General features: G+C 60.7%; 1 protein-coding gene across 6 annotated transcripts; it reads right to left on the reverse strand.

The window, feature by feature from the left end:
* Positions 1 to 1,941: 1,941 nt before the first annotated feature.
* On the reverse strand, positions 1,942 to 20,960 carry SHF (Src homology 2 domain containing F). Of its 6 annotated transcripts, none has more exons than XM_075764111.1 (7): positions 20,273 to 20,949; positions 12,741 to 12,870; positions 11,445 to 11,663; positions 9,723 to 9,860; positions 6,601 to 6,772; positions 6,124 to 6,243; positions 1,942 to 2,703 (listed from the first exon to the last, which is right to left on the reverse strand). In XM_075764111.1, the coding sequence occupies exons 1-7, from the start codon at positions 20,747 to 20,749 to the stop codon at positions 2,517 to 2,519; spliced, it is 1,443 nt and encodes a 480-aa protein (XP_075620226.1). In that variant the 5' UTR covers positions 20,750 to 20,949; the 3' UTR covers positions 1,942 to 2,516. The 6 variants fall into 6 exon arrangements, with proteins under 6 accessions (XP_075620226.1, XP_075620231.1, XP_075620227.1 ...); XM_075764116.1 differs by lacking the exon at positions 20,273 to 20,949 and adding an exon at positions 14,445 to 14,466; XM_075764114.1 differs by having other exon boundaries at positions 2,563 to 2,703; positions 6,124 to 6,265; positions 20,273 to 20,955.
* Between the last annotated feature and the right edge of the window lie 942 nt (positions 20,961 to 21,902).

Below are 21,902 nucleotides of genomic sequence, written 5' to 3' on the forward strand. Positions count from 1 at the left end.
CTTCCAATCCAAGTTATCGTATCAGTGTAGCCAGCAGGTCAAAGGAAGTGGTTATTTCCCTTTATTTGGCATTGGTGAGGCCACTACTGGATACTGTGTCCAGTTTTAGACCCCCAAGTACAAGGAGAGAGTCCTGCAGAGGGTCACTAGGATGGTCAGGGCCAGAGAACGTGTTGTACAAGGAGATGCTTGAGGAGTTGGATTCTTTAGCCTGGAGAAGAGAGGGCGGAGGGGGGATATCATTGAGAGCTGCTTAGCTGAAGCACTTGAACACAAAAAGCCCAGCTCCAGAGCAGTCCTGCTGGTCTGTGGCTGTTTCTGGGGAGCTTAGCACTCAGCAGAGATGTCCCCCGAGATGGAGCCAGGCTGCTTGGGCAGCATCTCACCATATGGCTGTGAGCTCACTGGCACAGCCAGCACTGGCTGTCAGGCAGTTTGCTCCCTGCCACAGTTTCTCAAGAAAAAAACCCACAACACAGTATGTGGGGAGGCTCTCCTCTGCCTTCCTTCCCCAGCTGCATGGACTTGAGGAGCCTCTGCTTTGCCAGTCACCGCCACGGAGAAGGCAGAGTATCCCCCGGGGATGAGCTCTGTGCTGGAGCCATCAGAGCACAGCAGGGCTGCTAAGGGCCCTTGAAACCTTTTAAATGCAGCAAGGGCATCCAAGAGCATCTCTGCAGATGTATTCCTGCATCTCCAGCCCTTTCTGCAGGCTCTGGTGTGGCACTGCTGGGGAAAAAAACCCTCCAGCTGGAGTCACCTCTGTCCCCGCCGGACAAGACGCCTCCCTGGGATGGAGAGAGGCAGCCGGGGAGCTGCCAGCAGCCAAGCAGGGCTGTAAGGAGACACCAGGCACCCGATGAGCTCAAACTGCTGCCTTTTAAGGAGCGGCAGAGGCTGAGGCATCCCGGAACAAAACAACAGTTTCTGCAGGCTCCCAGCCATGGCGTGCACTCGGAGACCACACTGGCTGTGCCCGACGGTCCCCAGAGCAGCTCAAAACTGTAATGGGCAGCCAGGACAGTGATGCCCCAGCTACAGACCGAGTCTGGAAAACCCATGGTAGAGCAGCGTTCCTGCCGTGGCTGCGGCACTCACCCACACAAGGTCCCTGCAGTTCCATCAATCACCCCCATCCGCCCGCCAGTGAACCCGCAGGGCCAGCTCCTTCCTGGGAGCAAGCGGGGAGGAGGATGATGCTTTTTCACAAAGCCTTCATCAAGCCACCACTAACACATCCCATCAACGCCCCAAGTGCTTTGCTCCACTGATGCAAAAGGTTTTGCTGGTCCAGCAGCAAATTTGCTGCAGCCATCCCCTCTGCTGTGCACAGCGGGACCACCCGGGGAGCAGAGGGGAAAGGGAACGTGCTGCAGAGGAGTGACAGCGAGACTGAGCTCAGTCTGAAGCACGGATGGAGGCAACGTACGTGCGTGGGTACAGCAACAAGCAACACCAGGAACAAGGTTAAAAGGCAAGGTATGCATTAAATGCTACAGAAGCACCAGATGTAGCTTCAGTCAAATGAAGAGAAGGAACAAGCTGGCCCAAAGACAAGGTGTCAGGAAGACAAAGAACAGGACTGGAGCCACTAAACACCCAGAGGAGGAGAACAGGAGATCTGTGAAATCCAGGGATTTTGCCTAAGACTTAGGAGGGGTGAAGGAAAACAAGGAGGCAGAAGATCCCAAGGAGCACGCCCTTCTACAGGGAATAACAGGCATTCCAAAATCAGCTCATCGCTGCCCACAAAGGGTCCCAAAGATATCATGAGCACGTGACCACAGTGTCCCTTGTTCCCTGTGTCTCAGACGAGCGAGCTGGCCGGACTGCTGGGGCACACAGGTCTGAGTATGCACGAGCAAAGGAAAAATCAATTTGCTTAGAGATTTTGTGTAATAAAATCCCCCTCCCCACCATCTTGCCACACCAACCCTCTACTTGAGGTGGGATGCGGGCGCGCGGTCCCCATGGAGCAGGAGGTGACCATGCACCGCTTTATTAGGCAGTGGTGCTGCACGCGCGGCTGAGACCGGTCACTATTTACATTTGGCAAAGGATGGCAGCGAATACCGAGCACCCGTGCGGGTGGGGGCCACCGCTGGCCTGGCCCCCCGTGCCTTGCTAGCCCCAGGCAGGCCCCCGCTCGCCCCCCCCGCCAGCCTCCTCGCCTGTGCCCTCCCATGGGCAGAGCCAGGCACCCTCACGGAGGCACCTCAGGCCTGTTAACGGATGATTTATCCCTCTTTTCCTCCCCCAGGCCTCTCCAAGGCCCCAGCTCCAGTCCTTGCGTCCTGAGCTCCGCCTGGAGGCAGGCAAACCGGTGCACGGGAGCCCCCCGAGAGGGCGGGACGAGGGGTCCGGCTGCAGCAATCCCCAACAGCACCGGCCATGCCCAGCGAGCTGCTCGCGGGCTGCTGGTCCAGAGCCTGTCCTTGGCACGGTGGCGCTTGGCCCGGCGGACGGGCCAGTTTCGGGTGCACCTGGCCTCGAGCCTGGCTCGTGGTGGGTGAGGACTATAGGGTACGGATAGCCACCGGGTAAAGCAAGGACATGTGCTCAGCCCCCTTGATGGGTAGCTTGCGGCTGGCGTAGTGGTGAATGATCTCCGGCACGCTGTCGAAGGGCGGGCTGTGCTGACCCAGCACGTACTTGTTCTCTTGGGTCCGGGACAGCTTCATGTGCATGAAGCCCTGGCTGCTCCTGCAAGGAGAGATCGAGGTAGGGTTAGGGGGTGCAGCTGGCCCCAGCCTCCCGTCAGCTCCTGCGCCCCCCGAGACAGGCAGCCTGCCTCTACAGCTGCAGGGAGGGATGCTGCTGGCTCCTGTCCCCAGCCACGGCCCTGCCCGCACCATCCCGCTCTTGGTCAACTCCAGACGAAGCCCACGGCGCAAGGGAGGGTTGCGGCTGGCCACGCTGCACTGCGTCCCCCCCAGCGAGCACGGCCACGCAGTAGTGCGAGGGGTCCATCCGGGGACAAGGACGGTGCCCAAGGCTGGGGTGGGAAGTGAGGGCAGGAGCAGCAGCAGCTCTCACTGCAGGGTGACGCAGGGGCAGTGGCTTTCGCCCCTTTTCGCAACCGCCTGGCTCGCACCTCAGGAGGGCTTCGGCTCACATATCCCCAGCCTCAGCGTGGCAGAGCAGCATTTTCTCCTTTGGCCCGCAGCCCGTTGCCCCCCCCCGCCCCACGCCAACACTGCGGGCTCCATAAAACCCGCTCAGCGTAGCGAGGCCATTTCCCGGCACAGCACGGGCACCGAGCCATGTGAGGCTGCGCAGGCAGATCCTGCCACGAGCGCTGATTCCAAGTGACGGGCTAATGGCCCTGTTGCTATTAATTTGCGTCTCCGAGGAGAGCCACAGCCTGTCTGCAGCGTCTGGAATGCACATTACGGCAAAATATTGATGACTTAAAAGCAGACAGGACCTCATCAGCAATGCTGAGCCGCTTCCAGCGCTGCGCAGGCCGGTTCCATCCCCCCGGCTCGAGATGGTGCCCGTAATGGACAGCCCAGCTGCATTAGCAGAATGGGTTTGCAATCCATTTATAGAGCTGAGAGGCAAGGAGCCGGCTGCCCCGGGGGAGGGCAGGGGGGAGAGCTGCAGCCCCCTGCCAGGGGCCAAGGAAAAGCGATAGCCGGCCGCATCCTGTGTCCCAGCGGCAGGACGCAGGGAAGAGCTGCAGGAGCTGCATCGTGCACGGCACTGCGTGAAGGCGCACGGGTTTATCCTGCGCACGCACCCACAGGCACACCGCTAACACACGCAGCCGCCCACGGGTGCTGTCCCTGGCGCTGGACCCTGTCTGCGGACGGACCCAGCCCTTGTCTCGTGCTGGCAGGGGAGAGATGTGCAGGACCCCAGTGCAGGAGCAGTGCTGGTCTGGAGCTGCAGTGGCTCTGGGTCCACCGAGAGGCGATGCTGGTTGTGTTTTGCTCAAATTGCTCCACAGGTCTTTGTGACAAGCTCAAGGACGTGACTGGGATCAGACCCCCGGAGAGATACTGCAAACCCGACAGCCTCACAGCCAGCAGTGGGGGCAGGATGAGGACAAGGGGCAGGTGCTGCTTCTGCTGAGCACCTTACAGACGTGAGGAAGGACCCAAACCTTTGCAGCGTGGCCTCAGCCACTCTCATGGAGGCACAAGCCAGTAGGGACTCGTTCCCGGAGCGTTTGAGGCAACGACACTGCAAATCTGCCCATGACGGGCAGTGTGGGGCTGCCTAGCCTGGACCAGCCAGGACTGTCACAGCAGGGTTAAATCCTTCCAGCTACCTGACACGCTATGGGTACAGCCGCTCCTGCTGCTCTCTCTTGTGCATATTTTCCTTCAAAGCAGCACAAAAGGGCTTTAGGTCAGCACCGGAGCTCTCTTTCAGACCATCTCCTCAGCTGAGCCTCCTTCTTCAAGGAAAAAAAAGAGTTTGAGAAAAAAATAGAGATGCAGACAGCCTGCTTACAGCTATATAAAAGGCGTCCCAGGGGATTTTCCTTGAAAAGGCTCTACAGAGAAAGGCAACGGAATAAAAAAATCACGTTCCCAAGGCTGTGGGCTCTCTGCAAGAGGCACAGTGGGCAGGCAGTGCCCAAGCAGCCCCTGGATGGGCTGCAGTCTCCTCTGGGGGGGGTGGCACGCTGCCGCAAGGCCACGTCCCGCCTGCACATGCTGTTTGAGAAGAGGATTTGGCCATTTTTGCCGCGAGGCTAAGGATGGGCAGGAAGAAGGGAAAAAAAAAAACCCAAAGAAATGGGTGAATGGCTGGTAGAGATGGAAAGGGACACCCGTGCTGGCGAGGCAGGAAGCCCCATCCGCAACCCCAACACCACCTCCCAGGCTCTCCAACGCACATGCTGACTAATGCCACACACGAGGCGATGGTTGAGAGGACCTCTCACAGCCTCAACCGCGGCTCATCAACCAGCAGAAGCTGTTGTTTCAAAATTGCTCATAAGCCAGGGCAAGGAAAAAAATACTGAGAAAATTAAAACATCAGTAAAAATTCTGACAAAAAAAGGAAATGAGGGAGGTTTTCCAGAAAGGCTTGCTGTCTAATCAAAAAGCTACAAGTGCAGAAGGAAGAAAGAATATTTGCAGCTATAGATCTGCTCTGGCTTGGTGTTTAAGGCAGCAAAAGAGCATTAAAAAAAAAAAAAAGAGAGAGATGGAGCAATCTAATTCACAATTGTGTCCCTGGGAAATAAACGGGGGAGGCTGAAACCACCAGGGAGCAATGCAGGTACAGAGACCACTGGGGAAACTTCAAGTAAATTGAGAAAAGCGTAGGGATACGCAGCGTGTTGTTGGACAGAGGCGACTGAAGTGCTCAATAAATACTTTTTTCACATCTGCTAGGAACAGAGCTAGTGCACTCATCCAGCAGGAGGACAAGAAGGTATTTGCTAATCCATCATCATCTCCAGGACAGTAACAGCTTTGATTTTGTGGGTTCAGGCTGTTCCAAGAGTCCTGAAAGAGCTGGACAAGGAGCTGTGGGCAACATCATGCAGTTTTGGCACTAAGCGAATCTGGAAGACTTGGGAAGGGTGCAAAGATGCCCCCCAAAAAAACCCCAAGCAGAAACCAAGCCATGCTGTGGGGGTGAGGTTTCCCTGCTGCGAAACCAAAGCAGCGTAACGGCCTGTCTACAGCAAGGGTTATGTGGGCTGGGGAGGCAGGGATGGGTTTCCATCAACAACGGGATCGCACAAACTTTATTTTCCCATGAAACTAAGCTACAAAAAAAAAAAAAAAAAGGGAGGTAACAAGAAGCCAGAGCTGAAAGCTATAACCAGACACACTCGAGCAGTGAGGCACATCATTTTACCCGTGTGAGGGTTTGCTCGCACTGCCAAGGGAAGAGCGGCATGCCTCCAGATCCACAAGCCTTCCCGAGAGATACTTTTGCCAGACACCAAACCAGAAGCCTGTGCCACACCACAAAGAAGTGCAGACTTCGTACTCCAGCCACTTCTGACCACCCCGCACTCGTCTCAGAGTTACCCCATCGGCACGGGCACACGTTCACGTGGGGCACCCACCCGCGAGGGGTGACCCACGGCACCGGGTCACCTCTGCTGTGGGTCCAGCCGCCCCCCCCTCAGCCCCATCCGTGCTCACTCACTTCAAGGAGAGGGAGAAGTCATTCTTGCTGGTCTCGCTGTTCCGCACCAAGTAGCTGGCCTCCTTGCACAGCCTCAGCAGCGTCTCTGCGTCCGTCCGGCTGATGGCCCCGTGGTACCAGCTGGAGGCAGGAGAGGGACTGGCTGTGCCAGGCAGAGAGCGGACACCCCGGGAAGGACACTGTCCCGGGGGCAGCAGCAATGCCAGCACCCCCAGAACCTCCCCGGGGACAGCAGCCACGTTCAGGGAGAGGGATGTGAGTGGCACCACCGGGGCTGGGGGACAAGGGGCAGGGCTTCCACCGGGTAGCTCAGGGGGGGTGCAGAGGGCACGCGGGGACACCACGACTGCGAGACGGGCGGCAGGGACAAGCAGGCAGAAACGCGGGGCCAGGGAAGAAGGGATGAAGCTGGTCTGCCCTGGGGATCCCAGAGCAGGCAAGAGGGGTCGGGCAGCGCTCGGGGCAGGCAGGACTCACCACTGGCTCTCCAGGGGCAGGGCAGGGTCAATCCTCTCCCCAACGAAGGGGCCAGGCTCGGCGATCAGCATCTTCGTGCTCTTGAGGCTGCTGGAGCCATGTCTGAGGGCTGCCCTGGCCTTCTCCTCCCTGCAGGGCGAGGTGCGGCCGTACCCCAGCCCCTCCGACGGACCTGTAAGACAGACACAGGTCACAGACGGCGGCGGGGACAGGAGGACAGGCTGGGCTCCCAGCTTTGCTCCCCCGGAGGGAGCCCACAGGAAGAGCCAGAGCCACAACACATCACATCACACTGGGTCCCCTTGTGCTGCCCCGTGTCCCTGCTTTAAGCAAGGGCAGCTCTTGGACTGCTGCTCGCTGCGGTGCCCCAGGAGAGAAAAAGTCGGGTCCCCACCGCACCAGGGTGGGTCCTCGCAGCGCCCGAGGTTTCAAAAGTTCAGAGAGGTTTTGCCAATGCAATCAGAGATTCAGCGGTTACGGCTTAGAGTTAAGTAAGAAGCAGTAAGGAGAGGCTCTCCAATAACAAACAAAAAAAAAAATTTAAATTAAAATAAAAGGGGAGGGGGGGGAAGTGGAGCTAAAGGGAGCACTCAGTTTGGAAACGATGGACACATTTCTGCTAGCACAAGTGAAAAAAAAAATTCCCCGAGGTGGTAAGGGGACATTTTGACTGCAAGGTGCCTCCCCAACGCAGCCGCCTGCCTGGCACCAGCCCAGCCACGGGCACGGACAAAGCACGGCGGCCCGGTGAGCGGCAGGGGATTAACTGAGACATGCCCCAGGGACCCAGCCCCCGCCGACTGTTATTTCCGTGCGGGATGATTTCAGCATTAACAATATTGTTTCGCCCTCCTCCAGAGAGTTCATTATTGCTCCCCTGCAACGCGAGCCCCCTCGCACAAATTACTTATCGATCGGGCAGAGCTGCCTTGCTGCGAGGCTGCCGGCGGCTGATGCCGTGGAGGCACAGGCACCCCGGAGGCGACCGAGCCCCGGAGCCGCAGCCCCCAGGACGAGTGGGGTGTCCCGGGCTGGGCAGCTTCCCCGCTCCCTGACTGCTGGAGCAGGAGGCAAAATGAGGGCGATGCCGAGGCCACGCTGCTGCAGGAGAGGCAAATACCCAGAGAGGGATGTTTTTCTCTCTAGCAAGGCATCCTCTAAGGTGGCTTTTTGAGGGACGCCTTGTCCGGGCCCTACGCAGGCGAGCAGGTCTCCAGCCCTGCCAGCGCCAAGGAGAGAGGAACGCAGCCAGAAGGAAACCCAGCCAAAATCCTCTGCGGCTTAGCATGGCTTGAAACCCCCCCCCCCCCGAGAAGGAGCCTGGAGAGGAGGTGCCTAGCATTAAGGCTTGACAAGCCCTGCTTCTGCAGCAGTCTGGCTTTTCACTGGCCAGGCTTGCCCTTGTACAGAACATCCAAGCTTCAATTTCAACTCATCACCTTAAGAAATTGGGGCGATCGTTAAAAAGACAGACAATCAAAACACCGAAGTGTTTGCCGGCGGCACAAAGTCATCGTGTTAGAGGCTCAGAAGAAACGCATTGCACCTGTCAGAGAGGCAGAGGCATGTGCATGATTAAACAGGATATTAAAAACAAGCCCCTAGGAGTAAGAAGAGATCCTTCAAGGAGTTCAAGTCACCCCCAGACAGGGGAAGTAGAAAATAAGACAAAACTCTGCCAAGATAAACTTAACACAACAAAGCAAGTCAGGGAAAAAAAGAGACTCTGTGCTGCTAAAACCAGGAAAAATGACAAACTGATGTGTTCATCAGGAGCAGGATGCGTGTCAGAGCAACTGCAGGGAGAATAAATGATGGGAGAAGAGAGGAGGCTGCATAGCAGAGAAATTAATTTTTCTTGACACCTGCGTTCATTGCAGGGAGAGGATCGGGAAGTTTCCCCCTGCCAAGAGCTTCCTTTTTTGGGACTGATCTCGGCATCCCTGCGGGGTTCGGGACAGTACCCCGCCAGAGCAGCCGCATCGCTCTGGGCTGCCCCTACGATTGGCGGCAAAATCATCCATCACGTGCAACCTCGTGCTCCAACCCACCCAGGAGGCCGTACTGTTTTTTCTTGATGAAGCTCTGCAGGGATCTGGGTAACTGCAGATAAGGAAATCAGACATCTGCACCTGGCACGTCACGGTGCCTACCAGGAGCAGCGTTAGCGACACATGGGCAGACACGGCACGCCGGCGCTTTGCAGGGAAAAAGTCACGTCTCGCAGATCCATACCAGTTCTCCAACCCCAAATGTCTGGGTGGCTTTCAACAAACCCCCCCCACCTAATGCTCTTAGAAAAAACCCTAATCCACGACAGTGTAAGAGCAAGGCTCTTAAAATATTAATAATGGGTTAAAAGAGAAGCAGCGATGTTTGACTTTCATACGCGAGATTGCCAGCGGAGTCCAGGGGGAATTTACGCAGGGGCTCTGCCGCTCGGCACACACAGAAGGGGCTTCACAACAAGGCAAACCTGAGATGACAAAGTGTGCCGGGGAGATTTAGCTGTTCAGGATAGCAAAAACGAGAGCGGAGAATCCAGAGGGACCTCCTGCCGCAGAGCAGCAAGGTAATAAAATAGCGGAGGAGATGGAGCAGTGTTAAGTGACAAAGCGAGGCACACGGGGAAAACCAACCCCAGCTTCAGTGGTGGGATCTGAATTAGCTGCTACCACACCTGTAAGGGACCTGGGTATTAAGTCACAAGAAAACATCAGCTAAGGCTCAGAGCAGTTGTCGAGAAGACAGCCATCAAACGTTGGGAATTTGGAGGCAAAGAGGAGAGAACAAAAGAGAAGGTAATAACTCTGCCACCAAATAATCCCCTGGTGCAGCCTGACTGCTGCGTGCGAAGACGCATCGTGGAGCTGGAGAAAATGCAGAAGAAGCAAGGACAAACGTCTGGTGTCCGGCACAGGACAAGTGAATGAGCCAGGAGGGGCTCGGGGAAGGCACAGGAGGAGGGTGGATGTCTGGCAGCGACCGCAGGCAGAGCCCTGCCAGGTCCAGGCAAGCTCCGAGGCATCGCAGCATCTCGGCGCCGGCGGGGCAGCGAGGCAGGCTCGCGGCGAGCACCAGCTGCAGCCCCCCCGGACACGCCGCTGTCACGCGAGACCCACCGTTGGCGTCTTCGTAGCCGGGCTGGCCGTGCTGCGGAGGGACGGAGGCACCGGCCTCACCGTCCGGGGGGCTTTCACCGCTGTCGAGCTGTCCCACCGGCGGTGGCCATGGCAGGTCTTTAATGACCTTGATTTCAACTAGATGGGGGGGCAGGGTAAGAGAGAGAAAGAGAAAGAGAGAAAGAAAGGGCTTAGAAAAAAAAATGTCAGCAACACCAGGCCCACAGAGAAGGAAAGCAGTTGTGGGGGAAAAGACCTGAGGACTAAATTCCCGGGAGCCCTATGCTGGCTTGGCCAAATCGTCCCCTCGCCGGCACCAAGAGACCCCACTCCTCTGTCGGCTTTCCCAGCCGACCCTCTCTGGGGTGGCAGGGGAGTCTGCAATCCCTCCCGTCTCACGTGCACGTCTGTCGAGGGACCTTGGCCAAGCATCCCATTGCCACCTGTCCTGCCTGTGCCTCCGTCTTGCCACGGGCACTTCCCGGCCATCCAGGAGGTCTGTGTTCCCCTGCCAGGCGCCAGCGGGCTGCTGCCCCGTGCCGGTACCCGGTGCCCATCAGTATGGGGTCTCGCAAGCCCCCAGAGGGGGAAAGGGCCAGCAGAGAGATCCCGGCATCGCAGGAGAGAGGAGAAATGCCCCGTGAGCCACAGCAGGACCTGCTCTGGCTCCCGGAGAAAACAGGCAGCAAGCCCTAACGTGGCCCAGGGCATGGCAGCCTGATTCCCTCAGGACTCAGAACGAGCCCGAAGCACCGTGGGGAGCATCCACACACAAACCAGACCTGTGAACACGCCGTCTCCACCCAGGGACATCAAGCAAGGCAGCTCATCTGCCCAGATCCAGAGCACAGACGCCTCAGCACAAACCCAGCCCGGTAACGCACCGCGTTTCATGACAGAGCCCGACAAGCCAAATCCTCAGCACAGCGTGCCATGGGCGCCAGCCTCGCGCCTGGCAGAGGGTCCCCCCATCACGAGTACAACCCCAGGCACGAGCAGACGCCACGGCATCAAGCCCAGCACACACGTCTCCAGTTCACAGAGCCCAAACCCAAAAGGTGAAGCACTCCCAAGCCCCGATCTCCCCGCCTCTCTCCGCCAGCATCCCCGCGCAGCGCCGACAACCGCCGGCTGCAGAGCCGACGCACACTGCTGCAATTAAAATGCATCCTAGATAAGAGCGTGGCAATTAGCCAGCGCCGACGGAGGAGCCAGCACTAATGCACAGCATGGATTTCCTCATTAACAAACACAAACACCATCGATCCTGCAGCACAGATAAATAGGTCAGGGGGGCTGGACAATCGCCTGGCCAAAGGCTCCTGGGGAAGCGCCCAGCTCTCCTCCTGCTCCAAGGAAGGAGGGATCTGCTTGAGCCCAGGGTCAAGCCTCTCCCCCTTGAAATTCAGGGTTGGGGGGGGGTCAACTTGCACCAGAGGATGTGATCAGTTAGAGGCAGGGAAGAGGCAACGAGATGGGCACTGGACAGGCTGCCAAGGCAGCTCCATCCACCACTCCACCCAGCCCGGCTCTCTGCTGAAGAGAAACAGCCCCCACAAGTGCACGAGTGCTCCCCGAGCCATGGAAACGCAGAGGCCAACAGTACCGACCCCCAAAAGACGACGGAACCCCAAGGAGCCAGATCACCCCCTGCAAAACGCAACGCAGCATCAGTCACTTCATGGCTGCTGTTCATCCTTTATGGCTGCTCCCATCACTCACCTGCAAAGGCTTTGGAGATCCGCTCCTTCTTCCACTCCCAGGGCTGGTCGTATTCCTCCGGCGGCCGCTCGTCATCCTCGGGCAGCCGGGACTCCCTGGGCCTGGGGCAAGCCGGCCGGTCGCCATCCACATCCAGCCCTCCGAGCACAGGCTCATAGGGAGTGTCGTAGAGGTGCAGCGGCCGAGCAGGAGCCTCCCGTAAGCCCTTCTGGCGGATCTCTAGCAGGAGAACAAGGAAAAGACTGTGAGCTTTTTGCCCCACGCAGCCCGGCCATGGTCCCCAAAGCCCTGCTAGATGATGGGGCTCAATTTCACCCAAGGGTGACATGGGGTAGGGAGAATCGGCGATGGAGGAGTCCCCGCAAACCTCCAGCAAGCGCCTGCCAGAAATGAGGGAGCTGCTGGGCAGCTGGGTCCTGAGCAGTCCACAGCACCAGGACACCTCTTCCCACAGTACAGCATCCCTGGTCTCGAGTGGCACTGCAAAGTGGGGTCCACGGGGACAGAGCATCCCAGAGCCTGACTCCCCATGAGCAGCGAGACTGGATTTCTTCCCTGGACACCTAGCGTGGCTCGTTTAATAAAATGCCCTTCCCTCAAGCAAAACAAAAGTCTCTCTCACAGACACAAGCAGCCTCTTCGCCGCTTGCCACTATTTCCAAGAAATGCAGTGGCCTCCTCCAAAAAAGCCACGTGAGCTTTTCCAAAAGCCAGTCGCTCCAGGAAAACCACGGGACTGCAAAGCAGAGCCAGAGCCTGGAGCGCGCAAGCCGGCACGGCGACCCTGTGTGCTCCGCAGCGGTAAGAGCGATGCCTTCGGGAGCGCGCGCTCTCACCTCTCCTGCTTTCCAGCCAGAAACAAGCCCACTGGGGCCCCCGCTGCTGCAGCAGACAACGGCACGCTCTGGCCCACTCCTAACCGAATTAAATAGCTCCCACATCCATCTCAGTTTTATGCCAGGCGCATCGAATGTCAAGTCTCTCCTGGCTAAGCCCGGCGGGCAGGCACCATAGTCCCAGGGGGCAGGACCGCAGGCAGAAATGCCAAGGTGCTTTTATTGCTCGGGTAGCCTTTGTGAGTGCTCTGGCTACGGCGAGCCCACAGCGCGTGGCTAAAGCCGTAAGAATCTGCCTGCAAAGCGGCTGCGTGCCACCGCAGCAATCGCCCAGGTTTGCCTTGTCTGGGGACCCGGTGCTGTCACGGGCTGCAAGGAATGCAGTACGGTGGCCACCAAATTCACACAGCAGGGACCAGAGGCGCAAAGAGCAGCCTCTGCGCGGAGCCTTCAACCTTACCAGCCATCATCTTCTGGGCTTCGTATGGCTCCATGTATCCATCGTTCTCCGTCACCTTCTCCAGCCCTGCCTGGCTACCAGCCACCTGCGCCGCATCGAAGGGATCTGCATAGTCCTCCAGGACAGCCAGCTGGAAGAGGGGAAGGGTAGGAGAAGGGTTAGGGTACTCCTTGCCTTTTTGGAGGCGGAGGGGAGGGGAGGGTCAGGAACCCTTGAAACCTCACCGCGAGCTCTGCAAGCAGCAGCCAGAGCGGCAGCCAGGACCCGGACCCCGCATCATGGCAGCCCTGCAGAGCAGGTGCTGGCAGTCGGCGGCTTTCCAGGCACCGGCGCTCAGCCGTGGAAACGCTCCAGCCTTTGTCCCGAAAGCTGGGATGGAGCCAAGCAGAGCAGAAGGCGGCCCAGCCTCCTCCCTTACCATCGGCTCAGTGCTTCCAGCACCCGCACAGACGCCCCGTCAAGGCCCCCACCGCGGCGCAGGGCTGACGGCGGTGCCGTCCCCCCGCCACGGCACGCAGATGCTCTCCCTGATTGCAGCCACACTTCCTCACCCGAGGCGGAGAAGGGGCATGGATCCCAGTATGGGGGGGTGTCAGCTGGCACTGGCACAACTGGGAACTCACTGGTTATTTTCCAGGGCTCCTGCAGGCTCATTTGAAGACATTTCTTAACAAACGGGCTAAGAACAGCCCGCGGCTTCCTCTCCGCTCCCTCCCAGGGCCCTGCAGCGTCCCCCCACGCATCCCAAGTAACACAAGACGGGGCTCCTCCACCCAGTCAGGAGTCACTGGGAAGCAGGACCAGGAGCCTCCCAAGTGCCGTGTCACAGGGATGGCACAAAATGCCCAGGGGTTGCCCTTACTGGCAAAAAGGAGATGATCCTGCAGTAGGATATGGGGCATGACCCAGAGCTTGATCCCCTCCAGCGCTGCAGCCACATGCCTGCTCCGGCACCTCAGCAGCTTCCTGGCCAGAGCATCCCATCGCACAATGCCGCAGCCCCCGGCAAGCCTGGAGCTGTACATCCCACCTCCAGTCCCAAAATGGGGCCAGCCGGTATTTCCAGCAGGGTCTGAGTGCACCCAAGCACCTCTGCCGAGGTCTTCTCACCCACCAAGCTGCAAACCCCAGGCTGGACCATCCGGTGAGATGGGTTTTGCCACCACTACACCAGTTATGCAGAGCTCCAACACCAAACGGCCCGAGCACGGTGCGGCGGCTGCCTAATCCCAGCCGGTGCCGGGCTCTGTCCTCACCGCCACACTGTCCCTGCTCCTGGCCAGCCTTGGAGACCAGGGCCACCGTTCACACATTCCTCTCCAGCTTAAAACAAAACACTTCTTCCTCCTTCCTGGCCGACAATAGCCTCGAGCAGAAAAACCCAGCAGGAAAAGGGAACAGGAACTGGAGCTGTAAACACCTCTGCGCAGCCCCGACCCTTCGCACCCCTCCTGCTGCAGGAGGAACGCAGCTCCCCGCGCCCCAGCTCACCACCTCCTCTGCAAACATCCCGGCTCCGGGCTCCCCGAGCGGCAGACGCAGTGGGGAGCTGGGGCAGCTCTCCAAGCCTGATCCCTCCGTACCGGGACACGAGTGAGCAGCAGAGCATCATCCCCGGAGCAAACCCCGCCAGCCACAGGGCTCCCAGCCACCCCGGGCGAGCACAAGGCGGGTTCGAATATGAGAGCAAGCAAATGATCTCACCCCTCAGCAAGGCAGCAGCAGGACAGATGGCTGCTCGGGGTACCAGCCTCCGTCGGATGAGAGGGAAAGAGCAAAACCTCCGGCTGGCTCTGCAGGCAGGGCCCCGTGCCAGCGAGCCGGGACGGGGCTGCAGGAGCAGCCAGCCCCTGGCTTTGCAGCGGGAGACAGGAAATCTGCTCTCGCCTCCGTCATCCGAGGGAGACGCGGCATCGCTCAGCCCCCGCCAGGCACTGGGGACACGGAGGGGGCTGCAGCCTGTCGCTTGCCACCGCTGGGGCGAACCCCACGCCCCCCCCCCCCCCCCAAGGAAATTTAAGTCGCTGGTGACTTTTGCAGCTGCTCAGTGGCTGGGTCCTGACCTAACGCCTGCAGGGCAGGGAGAGGAGCAACAGCGACTGCAAGTTCACTGCAGGAAGCCCCTCTCTTTTCTAAACATCCTTTTCCCCCTCCAAGGCAAAGAGGGGTTCAGCCTGCGGCAGGCAGGTGCTCCCTACTTGCTGTACAGCGAGATATTGATGGCAGATCGGTGCCCGCCACGCCAGAGAGCCGGGAGATCCCGCGGGCTGCACCCACGCCTCGGAAAGCTGCGAAGAGGCTTTCGCTCCGCCACAACGACATCTGCAGAGCGCAGCCCCGCGCCGGCGACAGCTCATTCGCACATACGCTAGTGCCAAGGGAGGCACGAGCACACAGGCGGGCGTCCCAACACACACAAGTGCACAGGCTTGACACGCGAGGCGGACGGGCAGCGCCATGCCCGATGCTCACCCTTTGCAAAGAGCTCTCATGGCTCCAAGCATGCTGCGGGGCTGTGAAACACAGTCTGCTGACCTGCCTGGGCTCAGAAAGGGGTTACTTGCTTGTTCCTCCCGCCCCCAAGCCCAACTTGCCCGCTTTCAAACCTGCCGTGAACCCCATTTCCTAGACGCTTTTTGCTAGACAGACATAGACCCAGCTTGCTGCTGGCGCCAGTCCTGGAACCTCCCTCTCTCACCCCGTAAACACAGAGCAGCTTCGGACAAGACAGGGCACCAGCACAGCAGCTCGGCAGCTGAGAGGCTCCTCTACACGAGGCCGCCGTGCTTCCCAACCGGAGGAAAGCCCCCTCCGTATTTCCTCAGCACTTGGGTCTGGCTCCCCAGGGAGGGACGCAGGAGCTCCGGCAAGCTCACAGAGCGACGCCCGCTCCGGTGCCTCCAGCTCTAGAAAGCAGAGGATGGTGGGGAATCCTACCACATCTCTGCTGAGACCCCCTAAAACTGGGTGCTTTGCTTGCAGGGGGGCACAGAGGCACTCAGTGGCAATTAGACCTCCAGGGCAAATGGCTCAGGTCAGTCTCTGAGCTCCCTAGGTTTGGTGGGGTTTTGCCACGCTGGCTTTAATTCTCCACTATCTCAAGGATGCTTCTTTGTAGGAGCAAAGTCTCCCCATCATAGAGTGCTGGGAACGTAAACCTGTTCATTTTTTAAATGGTCAGATATTACAGAGGAGAGCCACAGAAAAGCTGGGAAGGCAACTCCTGTCTCCAGGAGCACTGCAACCTTGGGACGCACAATCGAGCAAGCGAGAACAGTACCCGGAGCTCTGAGGCTGGAGGGGCCGGAGGCTCCAGCCAGTGCCGGGAGCGGGACAGGGCTCTCAGAGGGCAAACGCTGGGGGTCATGCAATCACCGATTCCACCCTCATGCCCTCGCACAGGGACAGGGACGGCCGAATTAAGGTTGCCCGGGAAACTGCGTCTCTGACATTTCCTAATCCAAGCGCTGGACTTTACGAGCTGCGCAGGGCTCTCTGCGGCAGCTGCGGTGCACGCAGCCGCTCCCCCAGCGCAGGAGGGGGCCACAGCTGCTGGCAGGGCAGCTCCCGAGGGTGCCCAGACGTCCCCCGTCCCCCGGTTCGGTCAAAGGCCAGGCATTTCCGTGCTTCGCTCACCTCCTGTGTCACGGAGGGAGCTGCTCACCGCCTGGCCGATCCCAGCGCGCCGCTCAGATGCCCCGGTACGGAGGCATCCTCATCTGCTCGTCCACAGCACGAGCTTTGCTAGATTCAAAATAAATCGGGTGCAAAGCGAAGAAAAAGCCTGACACGCAAAGCCACCATCCCAGGGCAGCTCTTGGTGCAGACCAGTCCTTCGGAGAGCAGCCGGGCACCGCTGGCACTTGGACACACGTCCTTTTTGTGCACGTGAGTGATTTTCACACATTTATCTGCCGCGGCAATGCAAACCCAGATCCCTGCTGCAGCACTGGTCTCGCTCTATTATTTATGCCAACTGTAAGAAAAAAAGAAAATCAAAAGAAAATTAAGGCGAAGGACCAGATCATCACTGGGTTCTTGCAGTAAAACAGTTTCTACGCTGCCCACCAGCGAAGGCGACAGACGGCAGCTCTTCAACAGAGTTCCCAGTTCAGACACTGAGATCCCAGGGCAGAGCAGGGGCTCTTCACCCCATCCTGCCTACAAACGTCCCACCTGCCACCACCTTTTGCCACGGCAAGGCGCTCCACTCTATGGAGAGGTTCCCAGAGGATGCCTGAGGACAGCCTTCACTTTATATAAACAAATTTCTTGCCCTGGAGATAAAGCACGTTTGGGGTCCCCCCAGGAGATTGCTGGGTTTCACGCTGGAGCCACTCTGAGTCATAAGCGAACCCAGATCGTTCCCTCTGTCAGGTGCAGAATTTCCCCAGTTTTAGCCGTCTGGCAGCTTGGTTTTTGGCAGATGCCGAAGTGAAACCCAAAAAGCAAACTGAGCGCCGGCCTTCCAAGAACGGTCCGGTCCGCAGCCCGCGGGGGCCGGCTGGGCCAGGCGGGGAGCCCACGGCTGCACCCGTGGCATGGGAGGAGGGAGCACGGGGTAGGCAGCACGGCACGGCGCAGCATGACTCAGATCGGGGAGGCTCTCGCAGGAAGGACACACGCCCAAGAGCTTCCTGGCCGGCCGTTCCCACACCCCGCGGCACCGACCCTGCGCTCACAGCAAAAATGTCAGCAACTGAACCCGGCGGGCATGAGTCAAAGTCCTCCCCAGGCTGATTCCCAGCTCTGTCCCCAAGCACGCTGTGCCCTGGGCGCAGGTGTCCCCACGCAGGGAGGTCCCTCACTGCATCCTGGTGGCCTTGCTCCTCACGCCTAATCCAAACACGGCAGACAAGACATCTCCATGGCATCCGCCTCGCTCAGGCAAGCCATACAGGGCCAGTCCATTGCCCACTGCTGTAGGGAAAGGACTGGCCAGACCAAGCAGACGGAGAAGGACCCGTGCTGGTCTCCACCAAGCATTTGTAATGGAGCAGAGCTCACTCTAAGCGTATCCCCACAAGGTGTTGCGGATACCATGCAAGGCAGAAGGATGTGACAACTCATGCTACAACGGCAAAGCATCGCGTGGCCCAGGCAGGAAGGATGCCATCGCCGAGATGTTCCTGGCCCATCTTCAATTCTCCAGAACGGGCAGGACAGCTACAGTGGGCACAGGGCTCCCAGGGAACACGGTCGGTCCCCCAACCTCAACGCAGCGCCTGTACCACAAACCACACAGCCTCAGCTAAACCACGCAACCAGGAACTGGTGGCCACTCCTTCCACTTCTGTCCATCCTCGTCCTCCTTGCTCAGAAGGGCTGCACATTTTATTAGAGTGTTTTTCAATGTCAATCATTAGCAAAACCCCCCTCTGCTCCAGCAGCCTTGCCTGTACCTAGAACTGTACTTCTCCCTTCATCTTCAGCACCACAACTCAAGGCCCACACCTGTGGACCTTCTGGAGTCCCAGTCCCTGCAGTGGGTAGGGAACAGTGCCCACCACCTCTTCCTAAGTGTGAGAGCACCGAGCCCCCTGCCACAACCATCATCTCGGCTTGAAGAGCTCAGCAGAGGCTCCAGCCCGGCCCCAGGACACCTGGATGTTGTCACCAAGAGCAAGGGCCGCAAGCATCAGCAACCCCCCCAGTAGGCACCTCCATCCTCCTGGTCCACCTCCAGAAAGAACCACCATGACCTTGCAGCAACCGAGGAACCCTCCCACCACTCAGCCCAACATCAAGGCCAGCAGATGGGAGCTGCAAAGCCCAACAGAGATGCTCCATGTGGTGGATGCTCCCCGGCTCCTCCAGGGAAACTGCTTTAACGTTCAGTTGCATGCGCTATCAAATATTCCCACCTTATCTCTGGCTTCACCCAGCCTCCGGAGCTCTGCCTGCGTCCATCACGTACCGGAGCCCTGAAGAATTAGAAACCTCCTCCCCACAGAGGCACGCAGGAGATCAGGAGATAATCTAATCGCTGTCTATCTTGGATAAGATGAAGGGTCTTCTTCGGCCTAGTGCTGTTAGCAGGGTTTCCCCAAACGTATCCCAGCTTTTGGCTTTTCTCTAAACTTCCTGGCTTCTCCCCAGCCCTCGGGTGCCCGCGCAGCCCTGGCTGTACCCGTGGGCAGTCCCCGCTTCCCGCAGCTCCTGCTCAGCCCTTTGCACATCACAACCCGAGTCCTTCCCACGACCACCACCCGCTCCCAGTCCCTCTGATCGCACACCACGCGTTTCAGAGGAAAAACCATCCAGCCTGCCTCAGCAAACCACATCACCGCGATGGCACCTCCGGTCCCCGCTGCCAGTGCCCTCCTCCTCTGCTGCCCGCAGCGGCCAGTTTACAGGATCCCGGCTCAAATGGGGGTTTCTGCCAGGCCCCTCCGGAAACCTCCCGCAAGTGATTAGTCAGTACGAGCAACTTTCCAAGATCCACCAGCAACAAGTTTTTCTATCTGCTTAAAATACTCCCAAGCAGATTTTGCCCAGCGCTCGTTTTGTCGTGCCGCCCGGCAATGCCAGGACCACAGATGGGATCACTGTATCCAACCATTCCCTCCACCAGCCAGATCTGCAATCCCGTCGAGTTGGCTCGACAAGCCCCGTCTTGCAGGCGGCAGCGCTGGCAGGCACTAATTACCCCTCCTGCCTTTATTTGTGCAGTCCCCGCATCAACCTCTCCACCGAGAGGCCCGGCACCGACGGCTGCAGCCCCGGCGGGTTTATTGCTCTACCGGGTCCTTGTGCTGCTCGGAGCCCATCTCCCCCCTGGGGAGCTTCTCCCCAGCTCCTGCCTCTCGCCAGGGACGTTCCTTGCCTCCTTCCCAGCACCGGCAGCGCCAGGCTCCGCTCTCACCCCCCGAGAAGCCGGCTGGGAGGCAGCAGACAAAGAGGCGCTGAGGCTCCCTGACAAAGCAGCACGGCAGCTCGGGGCGGGGGGGGCCCGGCTGCCATCGCTGGCACGGGCAGGCCCTGGCAAGCGGGCAGAGGGAGATCGGCACCGCCGGGCACAGAGCAGAAGGAGGCCCAGGGCCGCCAGCGTCAGAGGCCACCGGAGATGGTCCCGTGCGGCGCGGGGCCTTCCCAGGCTGGAAGGTCTTCACCTCTGTAGAGCACCAAGCACTTGGCTGCAAAGAAATGGCAAGAAGGGAGGGGGGGCAAGGCGGCCGGCAGGCCCTGCGCTCTCGCACCTCGGCGAGCGACGCTTCCTGCTGAGGAGCATACCTGCCTCCCGCGGGAGCTGGAGGAGAAGCTGGGGCCGCCCCCGCAGCTGCTGACGTGTGCCCGGCATGTCGGTGCTGCGGGGCCATGGGCAGATGCGAAGCAGGAGCCCCTGCGGAGCCTGGCCGTGGCGAGCCCTGGGCGCTTGGGCTCCACCTGCCCCAGGGGTCCCGGCCCTGCTCCTCGCAGCAGGCGCCGAGGGTCCGGCGGGGCGACCCAGAGCATCCCCCCCCCGCCCCCGGCCGTGGGGCTGGGGCACCCCGGGGAGGGCAGCGGGGTGCCCGTGCCAGGACTCAACTCACCTCCTGCGGCGGCTCGTCGGGCGGCTCGGGGCCGGCCGGTGGCGAACCGGGGGCGGCGGGCGTCAGCGGCGGCGGCGGGGGGCTGGCGGGCACCTTCTCCACCGCCTCCACCTTGATGAGCCGGTGCTTGGGCGAGACGTACCGGGGCCCGTCGGGGGCGGCGGGCGGCGGCGCCCCGCTGTAGGGGTCCTCGAAGTCGCGCTCCTTCTGCAGCCGGTAGGCCGCCACGATGTCGGGCTGGGCGGCGGCCAGCGGCTCGGCGGCGCCCCCGGGCGGCGGGGGCGGCTGCGGCGGCGGCCCGGCGCGGTAGTCGGGCTTGGGCGGCGCGGGGGGAGCGGGCTTGGCGCTGCGGAAGCCCAGGTGCTCGCGGAGCCAGCGGGCCATGGTGCCCACGCACTGCGGAGCCCCGCCGGCCCCCGCCCCGGCTCCCGCCCCGCCGCCGCGCTCCGAGCCGGCCGCCGCTCCGCTCAGCAGCATCGGCGCTGGCGGACTGAGCGCGGCGGCGGCGGCGGAGCCCGGGCCGGGGGGGGAGCGGGGGAGGCGGCCGGGGGAGGCGGCCAGTGCCACCTGCCGGAGCCGCCGCGCCGGCTGCTCCGAGCGGGGCTTTCCCCCCCCCCCCTTCGCTGCTCCGCCCGCCCCGCTTCCCCGGACCCCGCTCCCGGCACGGCCCGGCACGGCCCGGCCTCCCCGCCGCCCGGCCCGGCACGGCCCGCCTCCCCCGGGGCCCGCCCCGCTCCCCCGCCGCCCGGCCCGCCTTCCGCCGCGCCCGGCCCGGCCTTCCCCGGCGCTCCGGGCCGACCCCCCCCCCCCCCGCGCTCCAGGCAGCCGCCGGCTCTCGGCTCCCTCTCAGCGGCCCCGCGTCCCGCCCCGGCTCCGGGGAAGAATTGCCCCCGCCCCGGGGTGCCCGCCGCCGCCGCCGCCCCGTCCCTCTTGCTGCGGAGCCTGGAGACCGCGGGCCCGATCCAGCCCTGGCCGCCCCGCCGCTGCCCGCCCCCCCCGGAGCATTGCCCGGCTCCGGGAGCGGAGGAAAGGTGCCAGCGGTGGCACCAGAAGGACCACCGGGGAGGCTGCTAATGAGAGAGGAGCGATGAGGGGCCCCTTGATGGCAAATCCACCGCCTAGGAGGAGGTGTTCATTGAACCAGCCCTTGCAGGACCCCCGGAGCAGATCGCTCCGGGAAGAGTCACCGAAGCACCAGGCTGGCACCGAGGACCCCCCCAAGAATCACCAGGGGACCGGGGGGAGCAGGGATGAGCTGGGGGAAGGTGCTTGGGAAGAAGCCCGAGCCACGGCTAGGTGTGCAGGGACATCGGGGCGAGCGTGTGGGGCTGAGCCCCAGGACACAGGGTCTGGGACGCGGGCAGGAGGACATCCCCTGGGGTGCAGCCCAGGCAGGGCTGGATTTGCCGGGAAGGGGCCAGCAGCGACAGGCGTGCGGAGCAGGGAAGCGTCGTTGAAAGCGGTGTGTCGGAGCGTGGCAGCGGCGGCCGAGGCCATCGCAGCAGCAAACGACACACTTACAGGTGTTCTGACCGTCACCCTGCATGCACCCCCACCACCAGCCACCACCACCCCTGCTCACCCACCGCCCAGGAGCGACCGTTTCACTGTGCGCTCCTATTCCCTGGCA

The sequence above is a fragment of the Balearica regulorum genome, chromosome 12, assembly GCF_011004875.1.
Source record: "Balearica regulorum gibbericeps isolate bBalReg1 chromosome 12, bBalReg1.pri, whole genome shotgun sequence".
Lineage (NCBI taxonomy): Eukaryota > Metazoa > Chordata > Aves > Gruiformes > Gruidae > Balearica > Balearica regulorum.